The sequence below is a fragment of the Drosophila virilis genome, chromosome 5 (assembly GCF_030788295.1).
Source record: "Drosophila virilis strain 15010-1051.87 chromosome 5, Dvir_AGI_RSII-ME, whole genome shotgun sequence".
In the NCBI taxonomy this organism is placed as follows: Eukaryota; Metazoa; Arthropoda; class Insecta; order Diptera; family Drosophilidae; genus Drosophila; species Drosophila virilis.
This window is the reverse complement of record NC_091547.1, coordinates 19,135,628-19,160,664: the sequence shown is the minus strand read 5'-3', so window position 1 is coordinate 19,160,664 and position 25,037 is coordinate 19,135,628. Positions and strand designations below refer to the sequence as shown.

At 38.6% G+C, this 25,037-nt stretch overlaps 1 protein-coding gene across 1 annotated transcript; it reads right to left on the bottom strand.

The window, feature by feature from the left end:
* Window positions 1-1,267: 1,267 nt before the first annotated feature.
* Window positions 1,268-24,708, bottom strand: LOC6627195 (uncharacterized). Its single transcript, XM_002049404.4, has 2 exons — window positions 23,848-24,708; window positions 1,268-5,091 (listed from the first exon to the last, which is right to left on the bottom strand). The coding sequence occupies exons 1-2, from the start codon at window positions 24,214-24,216 to the stop codon at window positions 4,558-4,560; spliced, it is 903 nt and encodes a 300-aa protein (XP_002049440.1). The 5' UTR covers window positions 24,217-24,708; the 3' UTR covers window positions 1,268-4,557.
* Window positions 24,709-25,037: the final 329 nt, after the last annotated feature.

The following is a 25,037-nucleotide window of genomic DNA, read 5'->3' as shown; positions in this document are numbered from 1 at the left end:
GTTGTCCCCGAGCGCAACCCTTTAATTTGCAGCGTGTCTCTGAAAAAGGCGAACGGTTTGCGGGAGGGTTTGCAAACAAAAATAAAAAATAATAAAAAATAAATGAATATAAAACATTCATAAAAAAATAGTGAAATTCAAATTGTGCCATATATCTAGTCGGACACATCGTGCACGAATATCGCATGTAAATATAAATTTAATTGCGCAAAAAAGTGAAACAAATAAATCAAACCAAAATAAAAAACAACTTCACACACGCGCAGGGCAAACAAAAAGAAGCAGCACAACGGCAACAGCAATGGCAATTGCAATTGCGAGTTTTCCCGATCGGAGATATAATTATGAAAAGCGCTGCAGCCATAGAAATTGTAATTGAAATCCGAACGTTTTTTAACTGGCTTTGGTTTGGCTTTCACTTTGTGTATGTGCTTGAAAAGAAAGCGATTGTAGTATGGATCAAAAAACAAAAAAATTAAAACGCATCGTGCATAGTGCAAAAGAAGAAAAAATAAATATGCTGTTGCTAAATGAAATCAATTTAATTAATATGCATATCGAAATCTGTGAACATTTTGCAGGTTCTATCGAATTACAAAGAAATAATAAAAGAATGGAAGCATTCATCAGAATTGCATGGTAGATAAAATGTGTAAACGGAAATAGCACACGACTCTATTAAATATTTAAAGTTATTAAACCAAAATAATTATAAATTTTTAAATACACATTGCTGAGCTAACGAAAATTAATAAATAATAGTTATTTTCAAGTTTTCACTGTCTAAATCCAACATAAAATATATTTAACAAGTAATACTTGTTTTACTGTTGTTAATGGAACATCTTTGATTAAAATTATGTGCATAAATACAATACAACTTATTTTAAAGTTAACGCTGACATAATGCCTAGGTCCCTTCCGTACCAGCAAGATGGGACCTTATGCAGGAGCTATACGGGTTTTATAGATGGCCACTTTATTAAAAAGTTACACAAGACATAGTTAAAAGAATTGTTTTGCAAGCGCTTATAGTTTCCAACTTGTTATAGTCACATTTTTAAATAATTCTGAGCCTACCAAGAAGAATTTTTTGCAAGCGCTTGTAATTAAACAGTGTAAACAGGTATTACTCACATTTTTTCATCATTTCATGCCTGCTGAAGGAATTTCCTGCAGCGCCTATAATTCTCAAATGCTTTTACACATATTTTCACATCATTTTGTGCCTGCTCTGAAAAATGGCCCTCGTCAAGTAAAACCACAATTTGATCAGTTTTTCTGTTGCTTTATTTTCTATGCTTTGAATTCTCTTTCATTCTCTTACAATTCTTACATTCCTTGCATTTTCTACGTTTGCACCGGGCCACAATAACTCGTCTTGCTTATCCAGACAAGTTTTTCTTATTATTATTAAATATTTGTTTGCATTTATTTGATTTTTGCATTTAGTTGTTTATTGTTGTCAAATTTGATTTATGGTTTAAGTTCAGCCATCATCGGTGTTTCATTGAATTTTAATTTATGTTTGCATTAAATTTTGATCTTAGCCAAATGCATGATACAATTCCGCTTAATTGTACAAACTTTTGCATTTACGTAATTATTTAAATACAAGCTTAATTTAATGAATTAATTTTAATTTTAAGCCCCTTACCTGACTCGTATAGCTGGCATAATTGCTGTGCTTTGTTGTATCTGATTTAATTTTTTTTTATGGTGTTTTTGTTTGCGGCGCCGCTTATAAATTTAATTAGTAATTTATTTATAATTACTGTTTACCATTTGGCTACAAAAAAAGCTCATTGCGTGTTCGGTTTGCATGTTTTTCTATTGTTTTTTTATATTTTTATTTTTATTGTTTTGTTTTTCAGTTTTTTATTTTAACTTGAAGTTTACCGCTAAGCTAATCGCAGATAAATATGCTACACACATAGACACATTCATCTAGACACAGAAAAACAACAACATCAATACGCGCATGTGTGTGTGTGTGTGTTTTTGTTGGATTTACCATGGGATTTGTATACATAGAAAACTTTTTAATTGTTTATTTAAAAAAATAATTAGTTGTATGTGTGTTGCCTAATGAAAAATGCCATTGGACTTGCAATTTGGACTTTGGAACTGCTCAAATGTTTGTGTTTGTTGTTGCGGCATTTTGTTTTACATTTATTAATATTTATTTATTTAATTTATTTACTTTTTTTTTGGCAGGTACCTGATACTTAAATATCAATTACGGGGAGCAGGCTGTGGGTGAGAGCAAATAAAGTTTACATTTATTATAGACCTTGTAAAATATATGTATAAATATGTTTTTAATTTTTTTTCTTTAGTTTTGTTTTTTGTGGCATGTTTTCTTTTCGCCTGCGTGTAAAAGCGCCTAAAAGCGAGCTATGCACTACTGCAAAAAATGTTAGTGATTGATTTTGGTTTAGTTTTGTATACATAGTTGAATATAGTATATATGCATATATGTATATGTTTATAAATACACCGATACAAGTATGGCAAAAACTTTGAGTTCACTTCAAGCCTACACACACACATAAATAGTATATTAAATTTATAGTTCATAGTTTTTATAATATAATACTAGCTTGTAAATATTGATTTGGTATGTTTTTTTTATTTTTCTTTTTTCATTTTGCTTTGATTTGCTTATTAACATCTAGCACTTAGCCTAGCTGTAGTTTTTGTCTTAAGTAGCTTTGGTTTAAGTTTTTGTTTTTTATCGATTTTTTTTTTTAACACTTAGGGTTTTGGCAATTGGAGCTTCGGCCTTGTTTAGCGTGGTAGCCATTTGTTGCGCCGAAAGACTCCAATTATTGGACGAATTGTTGATATACGTTGCGGTTTATGCTCAAAAAGTGAGAGATAGAGAGAGACAGTATGTGAGTGTGGACAAAGTTTTAAAAGGTTTGTCTAGTTTTAGATTAGAGCGTAGCGTTAAATAGAACGCAGCAGCTTATAAGCTTCTTCATGAAAACGGAATTGAACAATATTAAAATTAGAAAATCTCAAGTAAAAATAAGGGACTTTAAAAAAGAATTTAGTATCTTCTCTGTATGAGAATATCTTTAATTTGAAAAATAATTAAAAACCATATAATAAATAACACTATTTAAGAAACATGCTAAAATCATATTGAAAGGGTTTCACAAATAAAAAATAAATGTAAAATATAATAAGAAATATTTATAGATTATATAACCACATAACATGTGAATATCTTTAATATATAAAAAACTTTGAAAAACCATCTGCTGTCACAATTTGGCTTTAATGCCATGTGATGCTAGTATTAATTGATGCTGATGCACCTTAATGCCAGTTAATGAAAACATCAGCAAAATTTGTTTGTTGAGCTGCGCATATTTTAAGCTTAAAGGCAATACGATTGCAACATGACTGTTTAAGTAGCTGAAGAACGGCCAAGCTCGCACAGCAAATACCCACACATATACACGAACAAATACACGAACAAATACACACCCACACATGTACATACACACGATACTTGGCACAGAATCACATGCTTCGACAAGCACAAGTTTCAATTTGTTGCACTTTTTAAGCATTAAGTAGCTGCCCAAGCGCCCTGACTTAAATGCAATATGTGTGCTGGTATTTGTGTGTGTGTGTGTTTCTGTGTGTGTGTGTGTGTGTGTGTGTAAATGTGTGTATATTTGCGCGTGTGCAATGGCCGGCAAAGCGGTTTAGTTGCATTTTAGCTTTTAACAGCTTCTAGTTTTTGTATTTCGCAGTTATTTGTTTTCGGATTTTTATACCCTTGCAAAGGTATTTTCGATTTTGTCATGACTTATATAATTTGAGAAAAAACAGACAGCAATAAACCCAATCTATGCATATAAAATATTGGTCAAAGTTACTTGAAAATGTATTATTAATCTTTCATTTAAAATTGTATTGTTTCAACTTAATTTCTAGACTGATGTAATAAAATATGAGTCAAATCAGAATATAACATCGATCTGAATTAGTGTGTATAATATAAAACAAATAAATCAAAGCTTACAACCAATTTATAATATTAAGAAATAAAAGGTCAGCACTTAAATTTCTTAATTTATGCAAGGGCATCAAATATTCGGCAATCCGAAGTTTGTTACCTAAATATTTTTTTATTATTCTTACTCTGCTTATTTTTTTAAAAAGTTTTTTTTTTCTTTTTTCGTTGTTTATACAACATCGAAAGCACACGAATTAAGCACGTTTAGAGCATTTAGTTAAAATTACAAATTACGCACTAATACACATATAGAAATTTGTTTAAAAAAAATAAATAAATGGCAAAGAATTGCCCAGCGTTTGCAGTTTCAACAATTTTGATATTTATTTAAGGGCCGCTGAAAAGTATGCTACACTTTTTGAGTTGGCTTCTTATTTTGCTGATGCTATCACGTGGGCCACTGCATTGCAAATTGCACTACTTAATGGCTAGGCTTAGAGAATACAGAATACTCAGCTGACAATCGGTAGTACGTACTAAGTGGGCGTGGCTAGAAGCACAGAGGGATCACGGGATGCTGCCTATGTGCTGCTGCTGCTGCTGAGATTGGACGGCGGCGGCCATTGCCGCTTAATAACTGCGAAGTGCGTCATTTGAAAGGTGTTTGTCAGCTGACAACGACGCTCGACGAAGCCAGTTAGGCAGTAGCCCATGTTGTAGTCCTCCATCGATATGTTTGATGTCAGATACAGTTTAAACTCATCATTGTATGCCAGCTGTGATTTGGACTTTGACTGCGCCCTGCCATTTACGCCAACAGCAGCCCCGCCTGCTGATGTTGTTCCACCACCCGTTGTTGTTGCAGCCGTTGTTGCTGCTGTTGTAGGCGCTGCTGCAGCACCGCCTGTCGCTGTTATTGACGGCCTGCGAAAGTGTCCGGCAATCAGCAGCGAGCCCTGCTGTTCCATGGGCAACATCCTAGCCTTGGTCGCCTGCCGTTGCGTGCCAGCGCATTCGACAATGCGACAACGATTCGGCTGCCACCAGCAGGGCGTGATGGTCCAGTAGCTGGAGGAGGCGGTGCGCGCCCAGCCCTCCTCCGGATACAGCAATATCTGTGTGTGAATGCAAAGCAAAGAGAAATCGGGTGAGATTTTAGCCAGCGCCAATTGCAAATTGGTTTTGTGTGTCGCTGCTGTCGCACTTTAATTGAAAATCGTAATTAAAAAGTGCAAACTGCTTCACATTTGCATTTCCACCAGCCACTAGTTAGTCATTGTTTAAGCCCTAACTAAACGAAATTTATATGCGCTCCTAAGTGCCACTCATTAGTAAATTGCAATGGAATATACTATGTACACATAAATATACTTGTAAAGGGATGCTCTTTCAAGTGTTGCTAATTAATTAATTGTGTGAAAAAAAATGTATAAGCTTGTTTCTGACATTTTTATTGCTATACGAATATGGGAGTGTTTCGAAATAGTATGAATAAGCTTGTCAATTAATTGTTTTTATACGAGGAACTTTATATGGATAATAAAAAAAATACTTTTCTAATATTTTATAAACATAATCTTACTATTAACTTAGCCTAAAATTCTAAATATTTGTTCAAGTCATAAGATCGTTAAGAATCTCTTGGGTCTTCCTACTGGAAAATTTTGCGATATATTATCGGCTGTCAACATTTTAATTTGAACGTCATATGCAGAATTTTATTAAAATAAAATATATATATATAAATAATTTCATTTTATATATATGGAAAATGTACTTTAATAACATATTAATTATAGTGTATTTCATATATTTTATAATGCGTAACGGTTGGGAAGCAACGCAAAGTTAATTTAAATGCAATTTAATCGATTTTCAGTGTTCGCTGCGAATTGTATTTTTATTTAAAATATTATTTGAACACTGCAGCGACCGCAAATGTTCTTGTGTTATTGTTGCTGTGGTTGCTGGCATGTGGCACATGCCACATGCCGTACATGGCGGCTTTATCAACGGCAGCTCATAAATAATATGTGTTAGTTAGTTTATCATGAACTGGCAGCGATTTTGCGTGCGGTTGCTGCGGCCGCTGCAAGAATTTTATTATTAATTCATGTATGTTTGCTTAACTGCGCGTACAACCGGGCGTATGCTTAATAAGCCGCTGCAGCTGCAGCTGCAGCTGCATAGACGACGCTAATCAAACACTGAATTAAACGCACAATGGAGCGACAGTCAGCATTTTAAAAGTGAACAGGGAAGAGGGGATAAAAATCTCTGGAATTCAAAAGAACATTTTTTTTGTGTTTTGTTTTTATCAACGGAATTGAAATAAAGCAGCAAAGCGTAAAAGAGAAATGAAAACTTGAGTTGCAGGCGGCTGCCAAAGCTGCTGTGGCTGCTGTTGCCCCCAACGGCCAACGGGCAGTGGCCAGTGGCAATGGCCACCGCAGCAGAAGTGGCAGTAGCAGCAGCAGCAGCAGCTGCTTTTGAAATTGAAGTGGTTGCAGCTGCAGGCTGCATGCTCCAGGTTCCCGGAAACTGCCACGCGTTAAGTTTCTGACTTTAAAATAAAATGCTTATGTGGTTATTCAGTTTTTTTTCTTTGGTTCTTGAGTGCGGCACAAAAGGCAACCGTGCAGGTAAATTGTTTAAAATTAATGCGCCGCAGACAACGCTTAAAAATGCATGCATAATTCCTTCCTTTTTTATATCTATATATTTTTGCTCTTAACGCATTTAACTAGCAGACGGCGCAAAAACAATGCGAATTCAGTTGCCGCGGCCATGGCACATTAATCCCGAATGAAACCCCACTTGACTATTAATGAAAATTAAACGATTTTCGAGTGGCCGCAGTTAAGAGAATAATTTAAAACAAAAAAATCACGGCTGCAGCGTATGTAAATGATCCGACCGCAAATATCCATTAATACATAATTATTGTTAATAGCTGAAGGGGTCGTTTGATGCACTCTGATCCTGTTTGAAAGTTATTTGAAAAGTTTTTAAGCACGGTTTACAAGCAGATTGGTAGGTATACGTGTGTTAATTCAGGAGTGGTCATTGAAAGAGCTCTTCAAAAAGTGTAAGCCGGATTTAAAAATGGTTGAAAAGTTGTTTAAAATTGACCTCGATGGCAGATAATATTTTAAATTCCCGAGACTGTTTGCTGAATGAAAGCTTAAACCTGTGAGCAGTGGATCGATATTGTTTTGACGAAAGATATAAAAGTTTGCCAAACTAAACCCTGACCGATTTGGGTCTACGGACTGTTAAACGGACTTAAAATCTTTCAGCTATAGGTTTGATAAGGTCCAATTCGAGTCTATAATTCGGTAAAATAATTGGGTAAAATTGTACTGTATGTAACACGGCAGAGTTCAGGTTTGAATTCAACAACGAACGCTTCGAAAAAGGTTCGGAATGGGTATAGTTAAAATTGTAGCAAGAGTATGTCGCTTGGGTGGTTTAGTGTAATGTTTATACTTTTCCATCGAAGGCGATTTCCAGCTAACAAAGTTACACCACCGCGAAAATTTGCTGAATTTATTAAAGTGATTCGTCAATTTAAAAAAATGTATTTATGCTAAGTTAGAATAAATAATTGTAAATTAAACGTAATTTAAACGTAAATTAAAACATTTTAAATTATTTTGCGCCGAAGAATCTGCAATACATCTTGCTGCATTTTGAGACTTGGTTCAATTATAAGCCTTTGCTAAAGCTGGGGTAATTAGCTGCAAATTAATTAGTGACCACAATATGTTGGTGATCAGGTCAAATCAGGTGCATTATTGTTGCAATTGTTGTTCGCTTATTGTATTAAAGTGCAACGCATAACCGCAGTCGCAGGCCAATAACGAGCTGCATGTGATTGCAGTTGGATGTATGTGTGTGTTTCGGACATCAATCGTGAGCCACAGATTGGGAACTCACATAAAGACACACATATATACACACACACACACACAGTGGGTAGCATATAGCAGCGCACGTGCTGCATATATGTCAACTTGCCCCACATGCCAAATGCCGCTGCGCTCGAATTGTGCGCTCGTGTTTGAAAATTATCAAAAAAGGGAGGAACAAAATAAATAAAAGTAGGTGGCAGCAGCAGGGCAGCGCCTTAATAAGCTGCCAAAATGCGCAGTCAAAGCTGGTTAAGGATTCATGGTGAGGAGGATGACGAGGACGGGGGCTTGTTGGGAAGGTTGGGTGCGGGGTTGGAGTTCGGGTCATGTACGCGTTGCAGTTGGTGCCCTGCCATTGCATTATTCAAAGTTGCCAAAGTGCATGCTGCGAAATTGAAAATGCAACGCAACAAATCGCTTGCCACTATCAAGGGTCATAAAATCCTCACACCCACACACACACACACACTCGCGGACACAGACACACACACATGCTGTGTGCAACATTTACACATACACGTGCATGCCGGAGGAAAATCACTTCCGCTTTGGGTTTCCAAACTGCAGCGTTGGCAATTTCAGCGCCGGGGCATCAGGTGGCCAAGTCGCCTGGCAATGGCAAAATCGAAAACGTGGCTTGTGGTTGTGATTGTGGCATTGGGTGGTGCTGCTGCCTCTGGTTGCACGCCGAGCAGCAGCTATGCTGCCTTGAGGCGTCCATAATCGATTTCTGCGTGGCGCGCAATTGTTTGTTGACTTTGGTTTTTATTGCGTGCCATTTTATTGCCACACAGCAGCGAGTAAATAAATTGCCATGCCCTCCGCCCATGCCGCAACCCCAAGGCGCCAGCACTTGCAATGTCAGTGCTCAGCTGGCAACTTTGTCTATTAATTTGCTTAATGAGTTCATTGACAAATATTGAACGCCTTGGCTCTGACTTAACAAATACTTAAGTAACTGCCAAGTTTTGCAGCAGTGGAAAACTTTTCTCATTTCGTTCGACGGTCGCTGACATTAATTAATTAACGGCTGCCGCAGACATTTCAACACTTTAACAGTCACTCAGTTTGTCAGTTCGACTATTACTTAGTCCAAAATTTCCCACTATATGTGTGTGTGTGTGGGTGTTTTGGGCACTCGAAGTTAATTACCCGCCCTCATAAGTATGCTACAGTGCACTGCCAAATCCGGAGTAAGCTCGAAAATCAAAGCTTCAACACGATTGTCTAAGCACTTGAAGCACAGGCTGTCGCATACAAAAACACTTGCCAACAGACATCCCGCATCCGCAACACCAAGAGACCGCCAACCACTTCCTCTTTCCCACTACAAATCATTTCAGGCAATTGGCTTAGCATACCCTGTAATCTTCCGGTATAGCTTACTAATGAGAAATTCTAATAATTTCCTTTAGGGGAATATTATATTCACACAGGAAATGAATTAAATCTTAGCTTTTTGATGTGTTCTTTTTCTTAATGCGGTACAGGGTAACGGCAGTTCGAGCATTGCCGTCGCCTTTTTGCAGTCCTTTGTTTCGAATTTTTTTTTGTATTTCATTGGAGCCTTTAGTAACTTGACTTTCAGTTTTTTTCCCCTTTCTTACGTGTTTCGAGTGCTTTGCCTTGAAGTGCGGAAGAAATTGAAGTTTTCTTTCTCTAGCTCGTTCCCATTTTCCATTTTCCATTTAGCAATTTATTTATTTTTTTGTGCTAGCTCAGAAACTGTAAATGAGTTTCGGCTGGCTGTAAACTTATCTTTGGCTTTGTTTTCAATTGGCATTGCTATTCGTATTTATTTATGCGCCTCACGCGCTTCTCCATGCCCTCTCGGAATTCGTGGCGCTTGCCATGGGTCCGGCATTCAAATTGGCCTGCAGAGCTGGCGGGGCCAAAAGTTTTAATAAGTTGCTCATTAGCAGAGAAAATGAGGCAGCCCAAACAAAATAATTTACACGCCCAACATCCGTTGCAATTAAACTTGACGCAACTTAAATTTCATGTCTTAGAGAGTGCAGGATATGCGCCCCAAACCCAAGACCCCAACGCATCCTTTCAGCCCGGACCAGCTGGGCCGCATTCCGGCAGGCGGAACATGCGGAGCAGGCCAAGTTAACGGCGTGCTGTAAATGTAGATGTCAACGGATGTTAGGCAAACGCCCGGCAAAAGATGCCACGGCCTCAAAGTTTGCCGCGAGTATTTTCTAAATTTAATGAGTTGTATTACGGGCAAACTTTAAGCGGCGTAACTATTTCCCCACACATACCCCATGCCCTACCCCCATACAAACCAACCCCTAACAAAGCAGAAGCCCAAGCAACTTGGGGCGTGTTGTTGAGCGTAACTTTATATGGCAAACTTTTCATGTGTCTCGGATGCAGCTCCCCTTGTCCCGAGTCCTGATCCCGCTGCGGCGTCGCTAGTAATGCAGAAATTAAAGTTCTTTGCCAAAGTACAAGCGCCGCCAAAAGTTTTTGTACTACTCGCAGTTGACATGCTGAGGCGCCGGATATGCGTAGCTACAAATTTGATATGTTAGACAAGTGATGCGGCGAAAACGGCTGCACAGTGGGCCATATATCTGACAGATGGTAGCAAAATTTAAACTGTCTATATTTTGGATGATGGTAAATAATTTTAAATGTATATGCAGGTATTCTTTGCCTGACACTTAACATTTTGCTTGTTCATAGAATTGACGTGTTATTTTTATCAAAATAAAAGATTTAGTAGCTGCAAAAAAAAAAAACAAAAATAAACATACGAAATAAAAGAAAAACATTATAAATATAAATAAATTTCGACCACGCTGCTTATATCTATTTGTATTATATTTTCTTATAAAGGCGTAAGGATTTATTTTTTCCTAAATATATACTGATTGCGTTGCGCTAAGAATGATATATATTATCATTAGAGTGTATAAAGTAAACTAAAGTTTTACATAGCACAGGCTACTGTGATTTTTAGCCATCGTAGTAATTAATCTTTCTCTAGGTATTTGAACCCATGACATCCTCGTCGAGTGACCCTTTTGACTGGGTATGGGTAGATAATCTGTGACATAGAAAATCTCTTGCCTTTATCCCAAGTGCAAAAATGATTCAATCGCTTATCTAAGATGAACACATATCACACTGTTGTATCATATCGTATTCCACACAGCGCTTATCCACTGTGGTCCAGTGCACATACACAAACACACACACACACACACACACACACACACATATGTGTGCATGTAGGTATTCATGTATGGTTATTTGTGTGTACTTGAACATGTATCGTCCTCGGTGGGTTGCCGTGTAAAAGATTAAGCACATTTATGTCACAGAGCTGAAGTCGCGGACGCAGACGCTGCGCCACGCATGTGCCACAATTTTAAAGTAGCGTTAATGAAATTTGAGCTGCAGGCAACAGAGTTGCATACATATGCAATACACACTCTATATACGTATATACAAATATGTGTGTATATGTGCAGGGGTTAGACGAAGCAGTCCAAAGTTATGCGAATGAGCATAAGGATGAACAGCGTCTAAGGAGCACGCTCTACGCTGTTGGCATTAAAGCGGCACTAAAGCGGCTGACAGGATAAGCCAGGAGCAACTAAACTTTATAAAGCAGATCCCTGGCTCAGCAGATAGCTGTTTAGACAAGTTGAGAGTTATAGCTTTTGTAAGTAGTACTAGTTCAAATCGTACGAACTAAGACATAAACCGTAAAAAGTTCAGTATAAAAGGCAACACTTTGTACCCATCTTCAATGGGAGTTAATCAAGCTTGAGCAAAGCTTAAGTTTCAGAACTTAGAATTAACAAAAGTGAGGTTAGAGTTGGTGAAATGTGATATAGCATAATTTGTACAAATTTTCATTTCTTCTTAAAGGTATTCCAAGTCAACTTTTTGTATGGTTCTCGACATAAGCAGGAAATGGAACAAAAAAGGTAAGTCAAGTTTGTCTTTACAAAGTTTAGACACTTAAATGACTTATTACTATTTCCATTTAATTTTCCCTATACAACATATTAAATCTATTTCAACCAGCTCTAAGCAGAGTGCGACGCAAGTGAGGCTAGAGTAGATGCACGTAAGCTTAAGCTCAAGGCTTAAATGAAATTTCAGGCTATCTAAAAGCGATTCAAAGTTGAAATTCCAACACGAATTACTCTTGAAAACAGTAAAAACAATAATCTGGTCTGAAGTGTGGAAGCAGCATGCAAAATTTAAAAGGTGGGTTAGGTTTACTAAATTTAAGGCTGCTTCAAAATGATTTAAATTTTTATTACTATTCCCATTAAACATATTTATCTTGAGGGCCTTGAACGTGAGGTTGGAGTTGAAGTACTAGGGCTTAAGTCTGCTTTTGTGCGATTCAAAGTTGAAATTCTCATTAGGCAGCCACAAGTTGTTGCTGTGTTTTGTATTCTCTGCAAAGTCCCAGTCACGCTTCGATTCACACAAGTCAGCCAGAGACTAAATGCGCTCCAGACCTCCTGCCCGGCAGCAGCTTAAAAGTTGGCGCTCGCGCGCTTTGTAACTTATGCCAAGCGAATGCCAAGTTCCTCCAGCGTATTGCAAAATAGCTCATCAATAACCCATTTGCCGATACGCTAGGCCCATGAAAAGGCTGAGCATAGGTCAGAGCGGGCAGGGCAGAGCAGGCCTGACCTCCGCTGGGAGCTCGTACCCCAGCCGGCTGGAGTTGGGTTAGCTTGGCAAATGCGCTGCTCGAATGTTCATCGAACGGAAACGACGCTTGCGAATGCGAATAAGGCTGCCAAAAAGGAAAGCTATCTCCAGCCTGCGTATATTCACATTTATTCAAAGCGTATTCATACTTTAATAGTGCTGGGAATTTGAGCAGCTAGCGTAAATCAGGCGCGGAATGAAATGCCAAAGCGTCTGTTCAAAAATGTTCGCAACCAATCAGGGAATCAGCGGGAATTATTTTCCAATGCTCCTTGTTTCAATTATTGGTAATGACAGCCAGCTCCTAGCGCCTGCCACCCCAGTTTTTCATTTAAAGCGGCGAATATGGCTGCTTTGGAGCTGCATGCAACATGTTAAGCAGCCCAAATGAAATGAAAATTTAATAAAATAAAAATATACGACTCCTTGCGCCACAGCAAACCAAGCGCGAACACTCGCAAATTGAGGGGGGCCTGGGAGTGAGGCAAAGTCGGAGACGTTTGCTTAAATGAAGATGTATGCCAGCCGGGCGTATGAGTAATATGCGCAAATATGCGCATAAAATAAAGCAACTTGTAGCAATTTCCCTTCAGTCAGCGACCGTGCCCCTGCCTCTGCAATCTCCCCTCCCCCCCCGACACACACACTTCCTTTCAACTGGCTGCCTTGCCACTTTGGCGGCGCTGCCTTCTTGTGTTTAATTTAGCCAGCCATAAACGTAATGCGGCGCCTGAAGTATGGGCTCCCCGAATTTATATGGCGCCACATAAAAGCCGCCTCTGCAACCCCGCTCCCCACTGCTGGTCTCTCGCACTCGTATTTCATTGCCAACAGTGCCTAGCATAAAATCATTTTATTTAAGGATGCTTTAAAACAGCAGCAGATTGTTTAATATAACCCAGCACTGTGGCAGCTCGGGAAACTGCGGCAACTGGCGACTGACAATGACAATTTAATTGAATTTTCTATTATTTTAGCATAAAGCAGCGAAATATGGTTAAGTCAGGTGGTTATTCTTTGTGTTTGCAAATCCCATCTATAAATGAACTAGAGAACACAGTTTGCCCAATTGAAAACATCTTGAACGATGGCATATCAAGTCGGTTGTTGATCCTGATCTAAAATATTTAAATTTTAAGTGTCGGAGATGTATCACTTCTTTATGCATTAGACATTGTAGATTTGTAATATACTTTTCAAATTTTATAATTACAATATAAGAGTCCAGTCCAGCCAACCAAAAAATAAAAAATATATATAGTTCTGTTAAGCTGTAAAAATATTATGCAATATGTTTATTATCTGTAATTTATTTCTCGAATTTACCCCGAGCTTTTGATTTAATTTCAATTTAAAAAATAAAAATGATAATAAGAATTGTTAAATGTATTCTTAAATTCTTTATTAGCATACTTATTTCAATGGGCTTCACAAGCACATATGGTTTCCATTTACTGTTGACATTTTTTTCATGCATTGTATGTAAAGTATTAAAGCAGCCCCCCGAGAGCGTAGGCCTGTACGCTGTATTGTCCCAGACTGATTTTCAATTCTGTTCAGCTCTGGCCCATTGTGTCTCTCATATCAAAGGCATGCTGCCAAGTCGGTGAATAACGTCGCCATTCCGCGAATCCGTTGGCTGCCAGCACGTTAACATATCTGCGATACCATCCATCAAATATCACAAGTTGCTGGCGTGCCTGTGTGTGTGCGTGTGTGTGTGTGTGTGTGTGTGTGTGTACGTACTTGTATGCGGGTCGACTGACTCCGGCTGCCTTCTGTCAAGCCGTCAAATTTGCAAGGACCACCATTCCCGTTTGCCAATGTGGCCTTGCGGGAGCTCTGCTGGATTGTATCAAGATATTTTAAAGGCAGGCAGTTTTATGATACACAGGGCTTTATCTTCCACATAAAATTTAAGTTATTTTGTTGTCTAGTTCATTGAATTAGCTCGGCGCACAGAAACACACACACACATACACACATACACACACACAAAAACACGAGCACACACACACATGGACATTAAATAAATTGAATTAAATTGATGCGCTGGGAAATTGAGCAGCTTTTCTTGCTTTTTGAAACTGCAAAGGAAATTGCTTTTAATTTTGGCACAAATCTCTTTTTAATTTTTTTTATTTCTTTTAGTTTATTTATTTTTTTTTTGGCATGACAAAATGAGAGCATAGCACAGCTGGCTGGGTTCAGACAAATCTTGTTTGGCATCAAAATTTGGTGCCAGGCAAAAATCTCAGCCGGAGCCAAAAATGTTGTTGACAGCATATGTGCTATCGAAATTTCACACACACACACACACATATATATATATATATAACTTACACACGCATACAAGCAGAGAGCTAATCAAGCGCCAGCTGGGCGCCCCATCAAATTGTTGTCTATGCCACACAGCAGGGCTGCAAAAAAGAGTATAGCATACTCTGCAGCGCCAGTCGGTAACAATTTTGGCATGCGGTCTGGCCAAATGCTAAATAGATGCTGCAATAATTAACTGCATTAAGCCAGCGACAGCAGCAGTAGGAGCTGGAGCTACCCAGCTGCAGGCAGCTGAGTCCTTGCGAACGTCCTTTTGCCTGCAGCTTAACATGGCCTTAACGCAATTTGTCACAGCAGCCGAGCGCAGGCGGCGCCTCACGACAAGCCCGGCAGCTTAGCCAAAGGCGCCTCCCCCTCAAAAAAAAAGTGGAAGAAAAGTGGCATGCTTTATTTATGTATATCCTTCGTACATTGTCTAAGTACAACAACAGCTACCATGGCACATTGAGCCGACAGGTGAAATGAAATTGTGTGTGCACACAAACACACCTACACTCACACACAGTCCCTACTCAAGCTCAACATTCATTTGAGATGCAAACGGCATGAAAATAAGAAAAATTCACCCAGCATTGACAGCTACAAGTTTCAGTTTTGCCATTTAACTGAACTCTTTTTTGTTTATTTTTGTATGCAAAATGCCAAAAAATTTGTTTCTTAAACAACGCACAACATACATAAATGGGCGTGGCATGGGAGTGGTAGCTTAGCAGTGCTCGCACTTTGCACCAAACTCAGCTGAAAGAGTGGATTTTCTGTGTGTGTGTGTGTGCGTGTTTTGTGTCCTTTTAACTGCAAGTGCAGGTGTTAGTGAAAAGTGTATGTTGTTCTGCTTCATTTTTTTTTTTGGGTGGCTGTTGGGGCCAGGCCTCCCCAGTAATCCATTGGGGTGCAAAGCAGCACGAGCACTGATGGAAAAGTACTTGCATCAAGCCTCGTTGGTCAGAGACATGTTTTCACGCCCCACTCGACTAGGCCACAGACTTCTCATGTGATGATGAATTATGTGCGGCTGGGCAAAACGTTTCAATTTTCATTCAGACTTGTCTAACTGCGAAATTGCTGCTAGAACAATAACATAGGAATATTTTGAAGACCCTTGTTGAAAATAACTTCAAACGGTTTTGGGGTTTCCTTTTTGGTATTTCCTTTTAATTTATTTGCGTTTTAGCTTTACTTGCAAAATGATGCTTTATAATTATTTTTAATTTTCTCCATCTATACAATATTTTAAAATAAAATGTGTTTCTCTGAGGTTGCGTTTTTGGTAAAAAGGAGAATGCTTTAATTTTTGGCGGCAGTCTTAACCGAAAATTCATCTGATGCGTGAGATTTAAGATTTTTTGGGTGCAGTCTTAAGTTTTGTCCGATTGGCATAATACTTATTTGTGCAGAACTTTGTCAATTTTCTTTGAGATTGTTTCGCAATCTCATCCGCTCTTGGATGTTACGTGGCATAAGACTATTATTGTATTTTCACAAAAATAACGATAGACTTTAAATATATTTTCAAATATTATTGATATATTTCAATACTTGGCTCAAATCTGGTTTTATGATACTTTTAAATTTAAAGTCTTAATTAAAAAGATTGAATCTAAAAAATTGCAATAAAATGTAAGAAATTTTAATCGTTTTCCTCAAAAAATCTTAAATATGCGATTAAATAAGAATCGAAAGTAAAATGAATTTATTAAAAATATATTTTCCGCTTAATTTTAAGTTAGAGTTATTTTCTTGTCAAGGCTTAACATTTTTTTACTTGTGCGCCACCGAATTCAAGCCAATTCTTGTTTTTTTGTAAGCTAGTTACATATTTTAAGTGCATTTTTGGCGCATGCAATTTCCCATTTTGGTTTGTGCATTTTCTTTTGAATTATTAAGTTGCTGTCTACAGTCTGCCGTTGGGCTGCAGCTGTGGTCTTATCGTGCCACCCAATCATAAAAGTTGCCACTCAGCAGTTCAGTAATCGCTATCTATTTAAGATTTTGTGAACGCCACAGCTAAAATTACGCATACGCAGCGTGGCGTAGAGCTGGGGCGTAGTAAATCGCCTTAGCCGCTGCTTCTGCTGCTGCTGGGCTGCTGGTGTTGGTGTTGTTGTTGGTGGGCTTTAAGCCCTAATAAACTAGCTGAAATGCATAGTTAAGCCTTTTGGCTACCATGGTGCAGGGACACGCCCAGCAGCACGTCAAGGCTGTAGGCGTGACTTAAACTTTGTCGGGCATTTAAATAAGTGGCGTCGTGTATAAATCTAAAAGTGCTCCTACTTATCGGCGTCGCCTGGCTTTTGGCCTGGTCTGGAGTCGGCCAATGAGTCAGTGTTGAAAAAGAAGCCAAAAGGGTCGCAGGCAGAGCGATGCTGCCATTTTGACTGCTTCTATCTCTTATTTTTTGCTCTCGCTGTTTGTTGTTGCTGCTGCTACTGCCACTGCTGCTGCTGCTGCTTCTTCTTGCTATAAATCATGATAATAAATTCCAATTTTATTTAGTCAGTGAGGCGGCAAAGCACCCTTGTCATCGTCAACGCTTGGCAGCAGGGCCACCGGGCCGGGGACCGAAGGGGGCTGCAGCTCCAAAAAAGGGCAAACGCTTCATCTGGTTGGGCAAAAGGGCTTCGAGTCCATTGCTTCAACTACTTGGATTAACGGTTTATTTTTATGACTTTTTATTTTATATTTTTTTTGTCTTCTTCTTTTTTGTATATGCAACGTTTTGACTGCTTTTGTTGGAGCATGCGAGAGCATTCGAATAAATTCACTCTTGAATTGAGTTTTTGTCGCTGGCGCCTGTTTAACTTTTGCCAGACATAATCAGGCCTGATTGTAATGAATGCGAACAGTCGGGCCAATCATCAAAAAAAAAAAAGGCAGCTCATCAGACCGAAGTTGTCGGGTCCTAGCGAGGGGGGGGAGGGGGTAACGGACTTGGGGTCCTAACCGCTTTCTACCCGTTGGTTGCCTGGCAGCATTGCGGTTGTCTGAGCAGCGGCGGCCAAAATACATTAGCCGTGTGCTCGAAATGTTGCACAGCTCACGCAGCGTGACATACACACATACACACACATACACACGCATGCATGCATGCATTGAGTCCTCGCTGAGGGATTTCAAGCGAGCTGCAGGACATGTGGCAGCCAACAGTTTGTAACTTCAACTCTCTCTCTCTACTTTTACGCTAGTGTACGCTGGCTCTTCATTGCCTGTTGGCAATTACAACGTTGCAATGTTGATGGCAATTTTTTCCCCATTTTTTATTTAGTTTTTTTTTTTTGCATAAGAATATGTGACAGAAATGAACTGTGCTGTGAGTAAGGCACTAAAAGATACCCGCACTTGGCTTAAAAGTGACTTGAAACTCGGATTGTTGCTGCCTTTTGGCCGCAACCGCTAAAAGCTAACTTAATTAATTGTGTAAAGAATTTTGAGGTTAAATGTACTACTTTAATGTATGTTTTTAACACATTTAATTAATATCGTATTAAGGTAATAATTAGGTTGTGCTTGCCTAAAAAAACAGCGAATCTTAGCTTGAACTGAATGAATTTATAAGTCTATTTAAATGTCTCTAAACGTCTCTTAAAACATTTTTACCAAGTGGATTGACTCAACTCTTATTTTTCAAATGTGTATATGTCTTCGGTTTTTTTTTAACAAATATGTGACTAAAGCTAGGTACAATGTATAGGAATGGTATGACCGATTGCCTGCGACTGGAGCGGGTATAACAATGCTCGCACACAGCACGACGCTCCAAGCGACATACATATACACACACTTAAGCACACACATATACGCAAACACAGACATACATACACACTGTATCTGACAGGGGCGACAGTCAAAGAGCTGGACAGGAAGACAGACAGATGGGCCAGTCACTTCCGCTTGCAGGCGAGGGCTGTCCATTTTATAATACCCTTTTTTGTTTGAGCTCTCACGGCTTTTGTTGCCGAGGCAGTTGCTTGATTTGCATTTGCATTTGAGCCTTGTGCCCGGACCCTGGCAAGCAGCAACCAGTAACCAGCAACCAGCAACCAGCAAGCAGCTACAGCATAATTATGGGCGATGAAAGGACGAAGGACTTTGGCCAACTAGTCTGTTATGCATGCGCTGGGTCACTAATGTTGGCACATGATGATTTCTTTCATGCGCAAACTTGGCAAAGACTCTTTGGCAATCAGAGAAGAGAAAGCGCCGCCGACACTGATAAACTCTGAAAAGTAATGAAGCCTTTAAGCTGCTCTGCCACAAACTTTACGATAGTTTTGGCTTGTTTACTTCGTAATAGGCACTTTTGTGCACAAAGTGCAAACAATTAAACGCAAGTGCTTTATAGTATGCCGAATTCCAGTTCTTTCAACTATTTAATGGGCAAGTCAAAGGACCTCTACCAGACATCAATATATATAAAAGTATTTTTCCCAGTATTTGTAATTGAAGTGAAGCTCTTCATATTTGAAAAGAAAATGCCTTAAGCTCCTTACCGCAATGTGGCAACTGCAAAAACTCTTATAGTATGTGCCATATGTCAAATTCGATCAATATTCTATAAGCATGTTCGCATTATTTAACTTTTCACTAATGACATTTTTGGGAAGTGAGAATGTTATATGAAATGTTAATTTTTAAGCCGACTTTTAAAAAAATATACATACATAATCTAAATCATTTTTCAAGTTTATTTAAATTCTTAACAAATAGTTAGATTTCTTTGGTGTAAAGTTCTACAATTTCGTGAGGGCACAGTTTGTCTAGGACTTTCAGTTTATTAGTCGGCATATATATGTGGACAAGGTATTGCGTAGTCGGTGGCATTCAACTGGAGCATTGCAATGTGTTATTTTTGTAAAGTATATTAAATTGAAATATATATAATTTTATTATACTGAAGTGGAAAAGTTGTAAAATAAATGCAAGCTGCACAGTGAATACTACATAATGAATGGCCTTCTTAATTAAAAACGATACAAGAATCAAAAGAATTAAAAGCAAATACATTTTTTTATCAAGCAAAAAGAGACATATTTCTTATAAACATGCTTAAACTATCACTTTTGATATACACTCAAATTTACTTGGGAACCAAACGAAAGAGTTTTCCTCAGTTCCGTTCAATATAGTTAGTCAATCCTATTAAGCACATAGTACCAATAATTAAATAGATATTTGACTGTCGTCTTATTCAAATTTAATTAAGTAAAGTAAAAAAACTAAAATTTCTCCTGAACATACAACATACAATTTGCATAAACATATTTAAAGCTGATTAGCCAAAATTGTTTCCTTTGTCTAATTTAACAATTCGTCGTGTTTCATAGCAAATTGGATTTGTTCTGTAATCAAATTTATGCAGCCACACATTTGACTCTCAGTTTGAGCTATCTGCTATCTCTGCCTGGCCTTTCATCTTTGTTTCTGAATGCATTTCAAGGCTGCCTTCCAATGAGCTCAGCTGATGACATAAAAGTAATGACATTAGAGCGCTTTTCAAGGTAACACAACCGCCCCCGATTTCCGTAATGCAATATAATCCAAGCGTTTGCCAGGGGGTAGGTTTTTTCGGTGGTTGCAAACATTTGCCCGCCCCTTCAACCGGTTGTGGTAAAACAAACATTTTGCTTGACTCTGCTCCATAGCTTCATTATAAAATCGATGAGTGGGTTGAGGTGTAAATTAAGCCCTGACCGAGGGGTTCAAGCACAGAGACACTCTCCTGTATTTTCTGTAGCTCAGGTATATGCTGATGATGTTGCTGGTTCTACTAACCAGGGACACTAAGGAAACTGCCTGGCTTATATGTTTTAAAATTTAATTAAGCGCAAACAAAACTAAAGCTAACTTTGGTTGAACTTATTGAAATTTAATGAACTTACTCAAGGCTACTACATTTAAGTTATGAAGCATTAATATCAGCGTGTGCATGCTTTGCAATACCATCGACTATTTGATTTAATGCTTATGACCAGGAAGTTTAAGGATATGTTAAAGCTTTGAGTGTGATTGCTTGTATTGACAAGAGTTTTTGTTTTAGTCATTAAATTAAGAAAAAGTAGCTTTACAGATCGAGGCCTTAGGCAAGCTTTTTATGTCGAAAGCTTGTCATGGCTGCACTGTCGCTCATTTAATTTGAATTCGATTCTACAAACGGAAAAAAACAGCTCACAAAGGCTTAAAGCATGCATTTTTGTATTGAGCAATAATAATAAAACTTTTACTTAACGCTCGACCTTTTGTATGGAATAATAGTAATACAACTTTTACTTAAAGCTTAACGCTCGACCTACTTGCCATTGTAATTGTCTGCCCCAGCAGTTGACACTTGTATACTTCATGTACTTCAGCAGGAGTCATTATCGTTTCGACTTCTGTAATACCTTAGCTTAAATTCTTATTTGGCCTGAAAGTTTCAGTGTATTTATCGCTTTTGGTTTAACTGACTGACAGTTGTAAACGAGAGCTCAACTTGAAACAAAGCTTGGCAGGAATTTTCTTTTGTTTTTTGTTTTGTTTTTTGTGCTTTTTTTTTGTTGCTAGGCCACAAAATCCCGATTGCTAATACTCTTTCGCATACACCGCCCCTTGTGGCAAATGCAAAGTGCGACTTCGTCTGCCTGGCCAGTTAATGTTCTCTGGCGGTCTTCATCCTTCCTTTTTTTTCTGCCACTTGTGCAGCAGCTGCATTCGCTTGGTCAGTGCAAAATAGACTGAAATTGATGATGTCACTTGATAGGGCGAATGAGTTTTTCATTTTTCACTTTTCACATGGTAGTCCAGGACGGAACGAAGAGCCAGCCAGCCAGCCAGACAGCCATCCAGCCTCTTGGAGAGCCAACAGCTCCACCAAGCTTCACGTTCATGTTGTTTAACAAATTCATCCTGTTGCTTGCGCTTCAGTGCGTGCCTAGTGCTGGACGGCCAGCACATGGCATTGTATCCTGGGGCGTTAGCAGGCGCTGCTCTTGTGCACCATACAAACATACAAACATACATACGAACATGCATATGTATGTGCATTTACATATGTGCATATGCACATATGCGATTTTGGGCAGGCCATTGTTGTGCATCGACCTGTTTGATTGGCTTGCTTTTTGCACGTTTTTAATTAGTGCACGGCAGCATAGAAAGTAGATTGTGTGCAGAGTGTGGCACATGCGGTAGGCAGCAGGCAGCATGTGGCATGTGGCATGTGGCATGTAGCAATATTGCTTTAAGTTGCTGGCGCATTAAACAAAACGAAATATTTCATAAGCGCACTGCGACTCAGCCACAATACCAAATGATTTATATGCAAAGTACTATGAATATGAGTTCAAGCCTGAATATGAGTATTGCTATGAGTATTTGAGAGTGTGTGTGATTTCGTGTATATATGTGTGTGCGTGTGTGTACACACACCTTGGCAGGCGGCGCAAACAAAAGGCCAACAATCGACTCAATTCCACACGACTCGTTACAGCCACAGCTACAAATTTTCCAAATTTTCTAACAATAGCGCGCACACACACAAACACAGACACTCACACTCACACACGCACACACATACTCACATGAAATTTGTGAAGTGAAATCACTTGTGTATTGGTTTTGCTGTTCGCGGTGTTAGGTAACAGTGGTTCAGCCTTTGAACTTCTCTCAAAAGTTTTTCAAATTTAATTTATTTCTTTTATTGAAAACCCTACAAATATTTATAATAGTTAAGTCGAGCCGCAGGAAATACACATGAAGACGAATACTTTTAAATTGGATTAATTTGAAAAAAATGTCTGATTTTTTTTAACCTAGAACATCTAACGTCTAGAACATCTACTAAGGGATAAAAACGCTTAATATTTAAAATCAATTTACCGAAAAACATATTTCTTATTGTCTTATTTATAGTTCGGCCTCTTGTATGACTTAGTGTATGAACTAGTTCGTTTATCTATTTTGCCTTGTAGGCAAGACACAAATACATCAAATTTATTTTCTTGCTATTGTATTGAAGCTATTCTTTTATAAAGCATGACAAGTATTACAAATCTTGTTTATATATAAATAAAAGTCTTTGTTTAAATATAAAAAAAAAAATGAATTTAGATCAACAAGAAAGAACACCTTATCTTTGTAGGCAAGGCAAATACAAGCAATTATTTTATATATATAAAGGATTTTATGATATAACTATCAACTAAGTGAGCTCTTAAGTGTCTTGCAATGTTTTCTCTTAGCCCATATCATTTTTCAGCACATATGAATATTAGGCTTATGATCTATTATTATAGGATAAAAAGACATAATATTTTCGACCTTACAATAATGATAAAAACTTAACGCTTAATAAAATATATCATAAATAATTTTGCTGATTTATTTGCAAGACTTATTTTTGATTTGAGTAACTAGTGAGAATCAGACTTAGCATAATAATGTAATACATAGCTATAGTATTCCCAAATATTATATTATATGTGGTCGGCTCTTAACTATACCCCGCTATGCAAAGAAGCTGAGGCCTTTTAACAGTTTCAAATTGTTTGCTCGGGTGTTCTTGGGCATACCTATAAATTACTTTTTTTACGCGAAGCGAACGAATAATCTCGAATCTGCAGACGGTAACATTGTAGAGATGAAATTTATTATAGTAATATTTTACAGATAAGCAGAGAATTGGGGTATTAAAATTTATAGCAAGGTATTCTCGCATCTCTTATCAATAGAATTAAGGAATTGATATATGTTTATTTGCAATACTTTCGTTTAAACTTTTTATCTTTGAAGCAAACCTCGTATGCTGTCACTTGGAGTTTATGCAAATAGGTTTCTTAAATTTGTCAACATATTTTGTGTATTTCTTTTTCTCACATTTCACTTGTCACACCTCAAATCAGACACACGCACACACTCAAGCACACAGTTACAGTTACTTTTTGTGGCACTCACCTTATTGGAATTACCATTGAATTTCAATAGCTTCTTGCAGGATTTACCGCGACTCTCGAAATAGATTTCCTGTGGCGTGCGTCGACGTCGTTGCACTGCCGGCTGTGTTGTCAGTGCTTTACGTTGCATGAACAGCGACTCGCTGTGGCTGCACTCGGTTCCTGCCACCGACTGCGTTGCCTTGTGACGGCTCACGCAGAATAGTCGACTCAAGATGCCGCAGCAGCCGCTTGCTACAGGCGAAGTTGGTGTTGTTGTTGTTGTTGCTGCTATTGTTTCTGTTGTTGCATTGTTGTTGGCACAACAGCGGGCGGATATGGTCATTAGGTTGGCATTGTGGCGTGTCTGGCGATTGACATCCATTTCCATGGTGCGCAACAAAAAACTGTTGCCTACTTTCCTGCGCGCGGTGTTGATTTGCGAAATGTTTTTTTCTTGCCTGTTTACTGTTTGTATTCTTGTTGTTGCTGTTGTTGTTGTTGTTTTTGCTGCTGTTTAAACACAACTTCCGCCAGTTCCGCTCGCATTTAACTTTCTTTGACCGTTTTTATATGCAAATCGTTAGCCGGAAGTTTCCGTTTATTTTTTTTGTGTGTATTTATTTCAGTTTTTTTTAAAACATTTTTTTTTTATCTGCCACTGAAAATAGCAACGCGCTGTGGCAGGTGGTTCAATGTCGCTGTGCTTGTTGTTGCTCCTGGTTGTTAAAGACACAACAACTTGGCGCCCTCACGCACAAATACAGACGCACACTCGCACACGCACACAGACACGCACACGCACAAGCCCTCACACGCTTACGCTTACGTCGCACTCACGGAGAGCACAAAGCACAGAGCAGCCACGACGCTTTCGAGTCGAGGGCAGCAAGCCTACTGATAGCAGTACTCAGCAGTTGTGTGGCCTGCTGTCTTAGCACTACAGCGTTGCCAGACCGCGCTGAGAGCAGCTGGTGGCACACAGTACGCATGCCTGGCGCACAGTGAGCGCTAAAAGCATATCACTAGCGCCCTTTTCGGTTGCTTGTGAATGAAGCAAAGAATTTTGCCTGTTTACGTTACTTGATGCTGCTGCTGCTTCTGGTTGTGCGGAGCGCGGCAGGTGGCGGGCGCTTTACTAGCGGGGTGGCTTGTTACGTTGAGCGGGCAGCAGTTCAAAGTTGTAGAGCATTTTGCTTTATGTGTGTAATT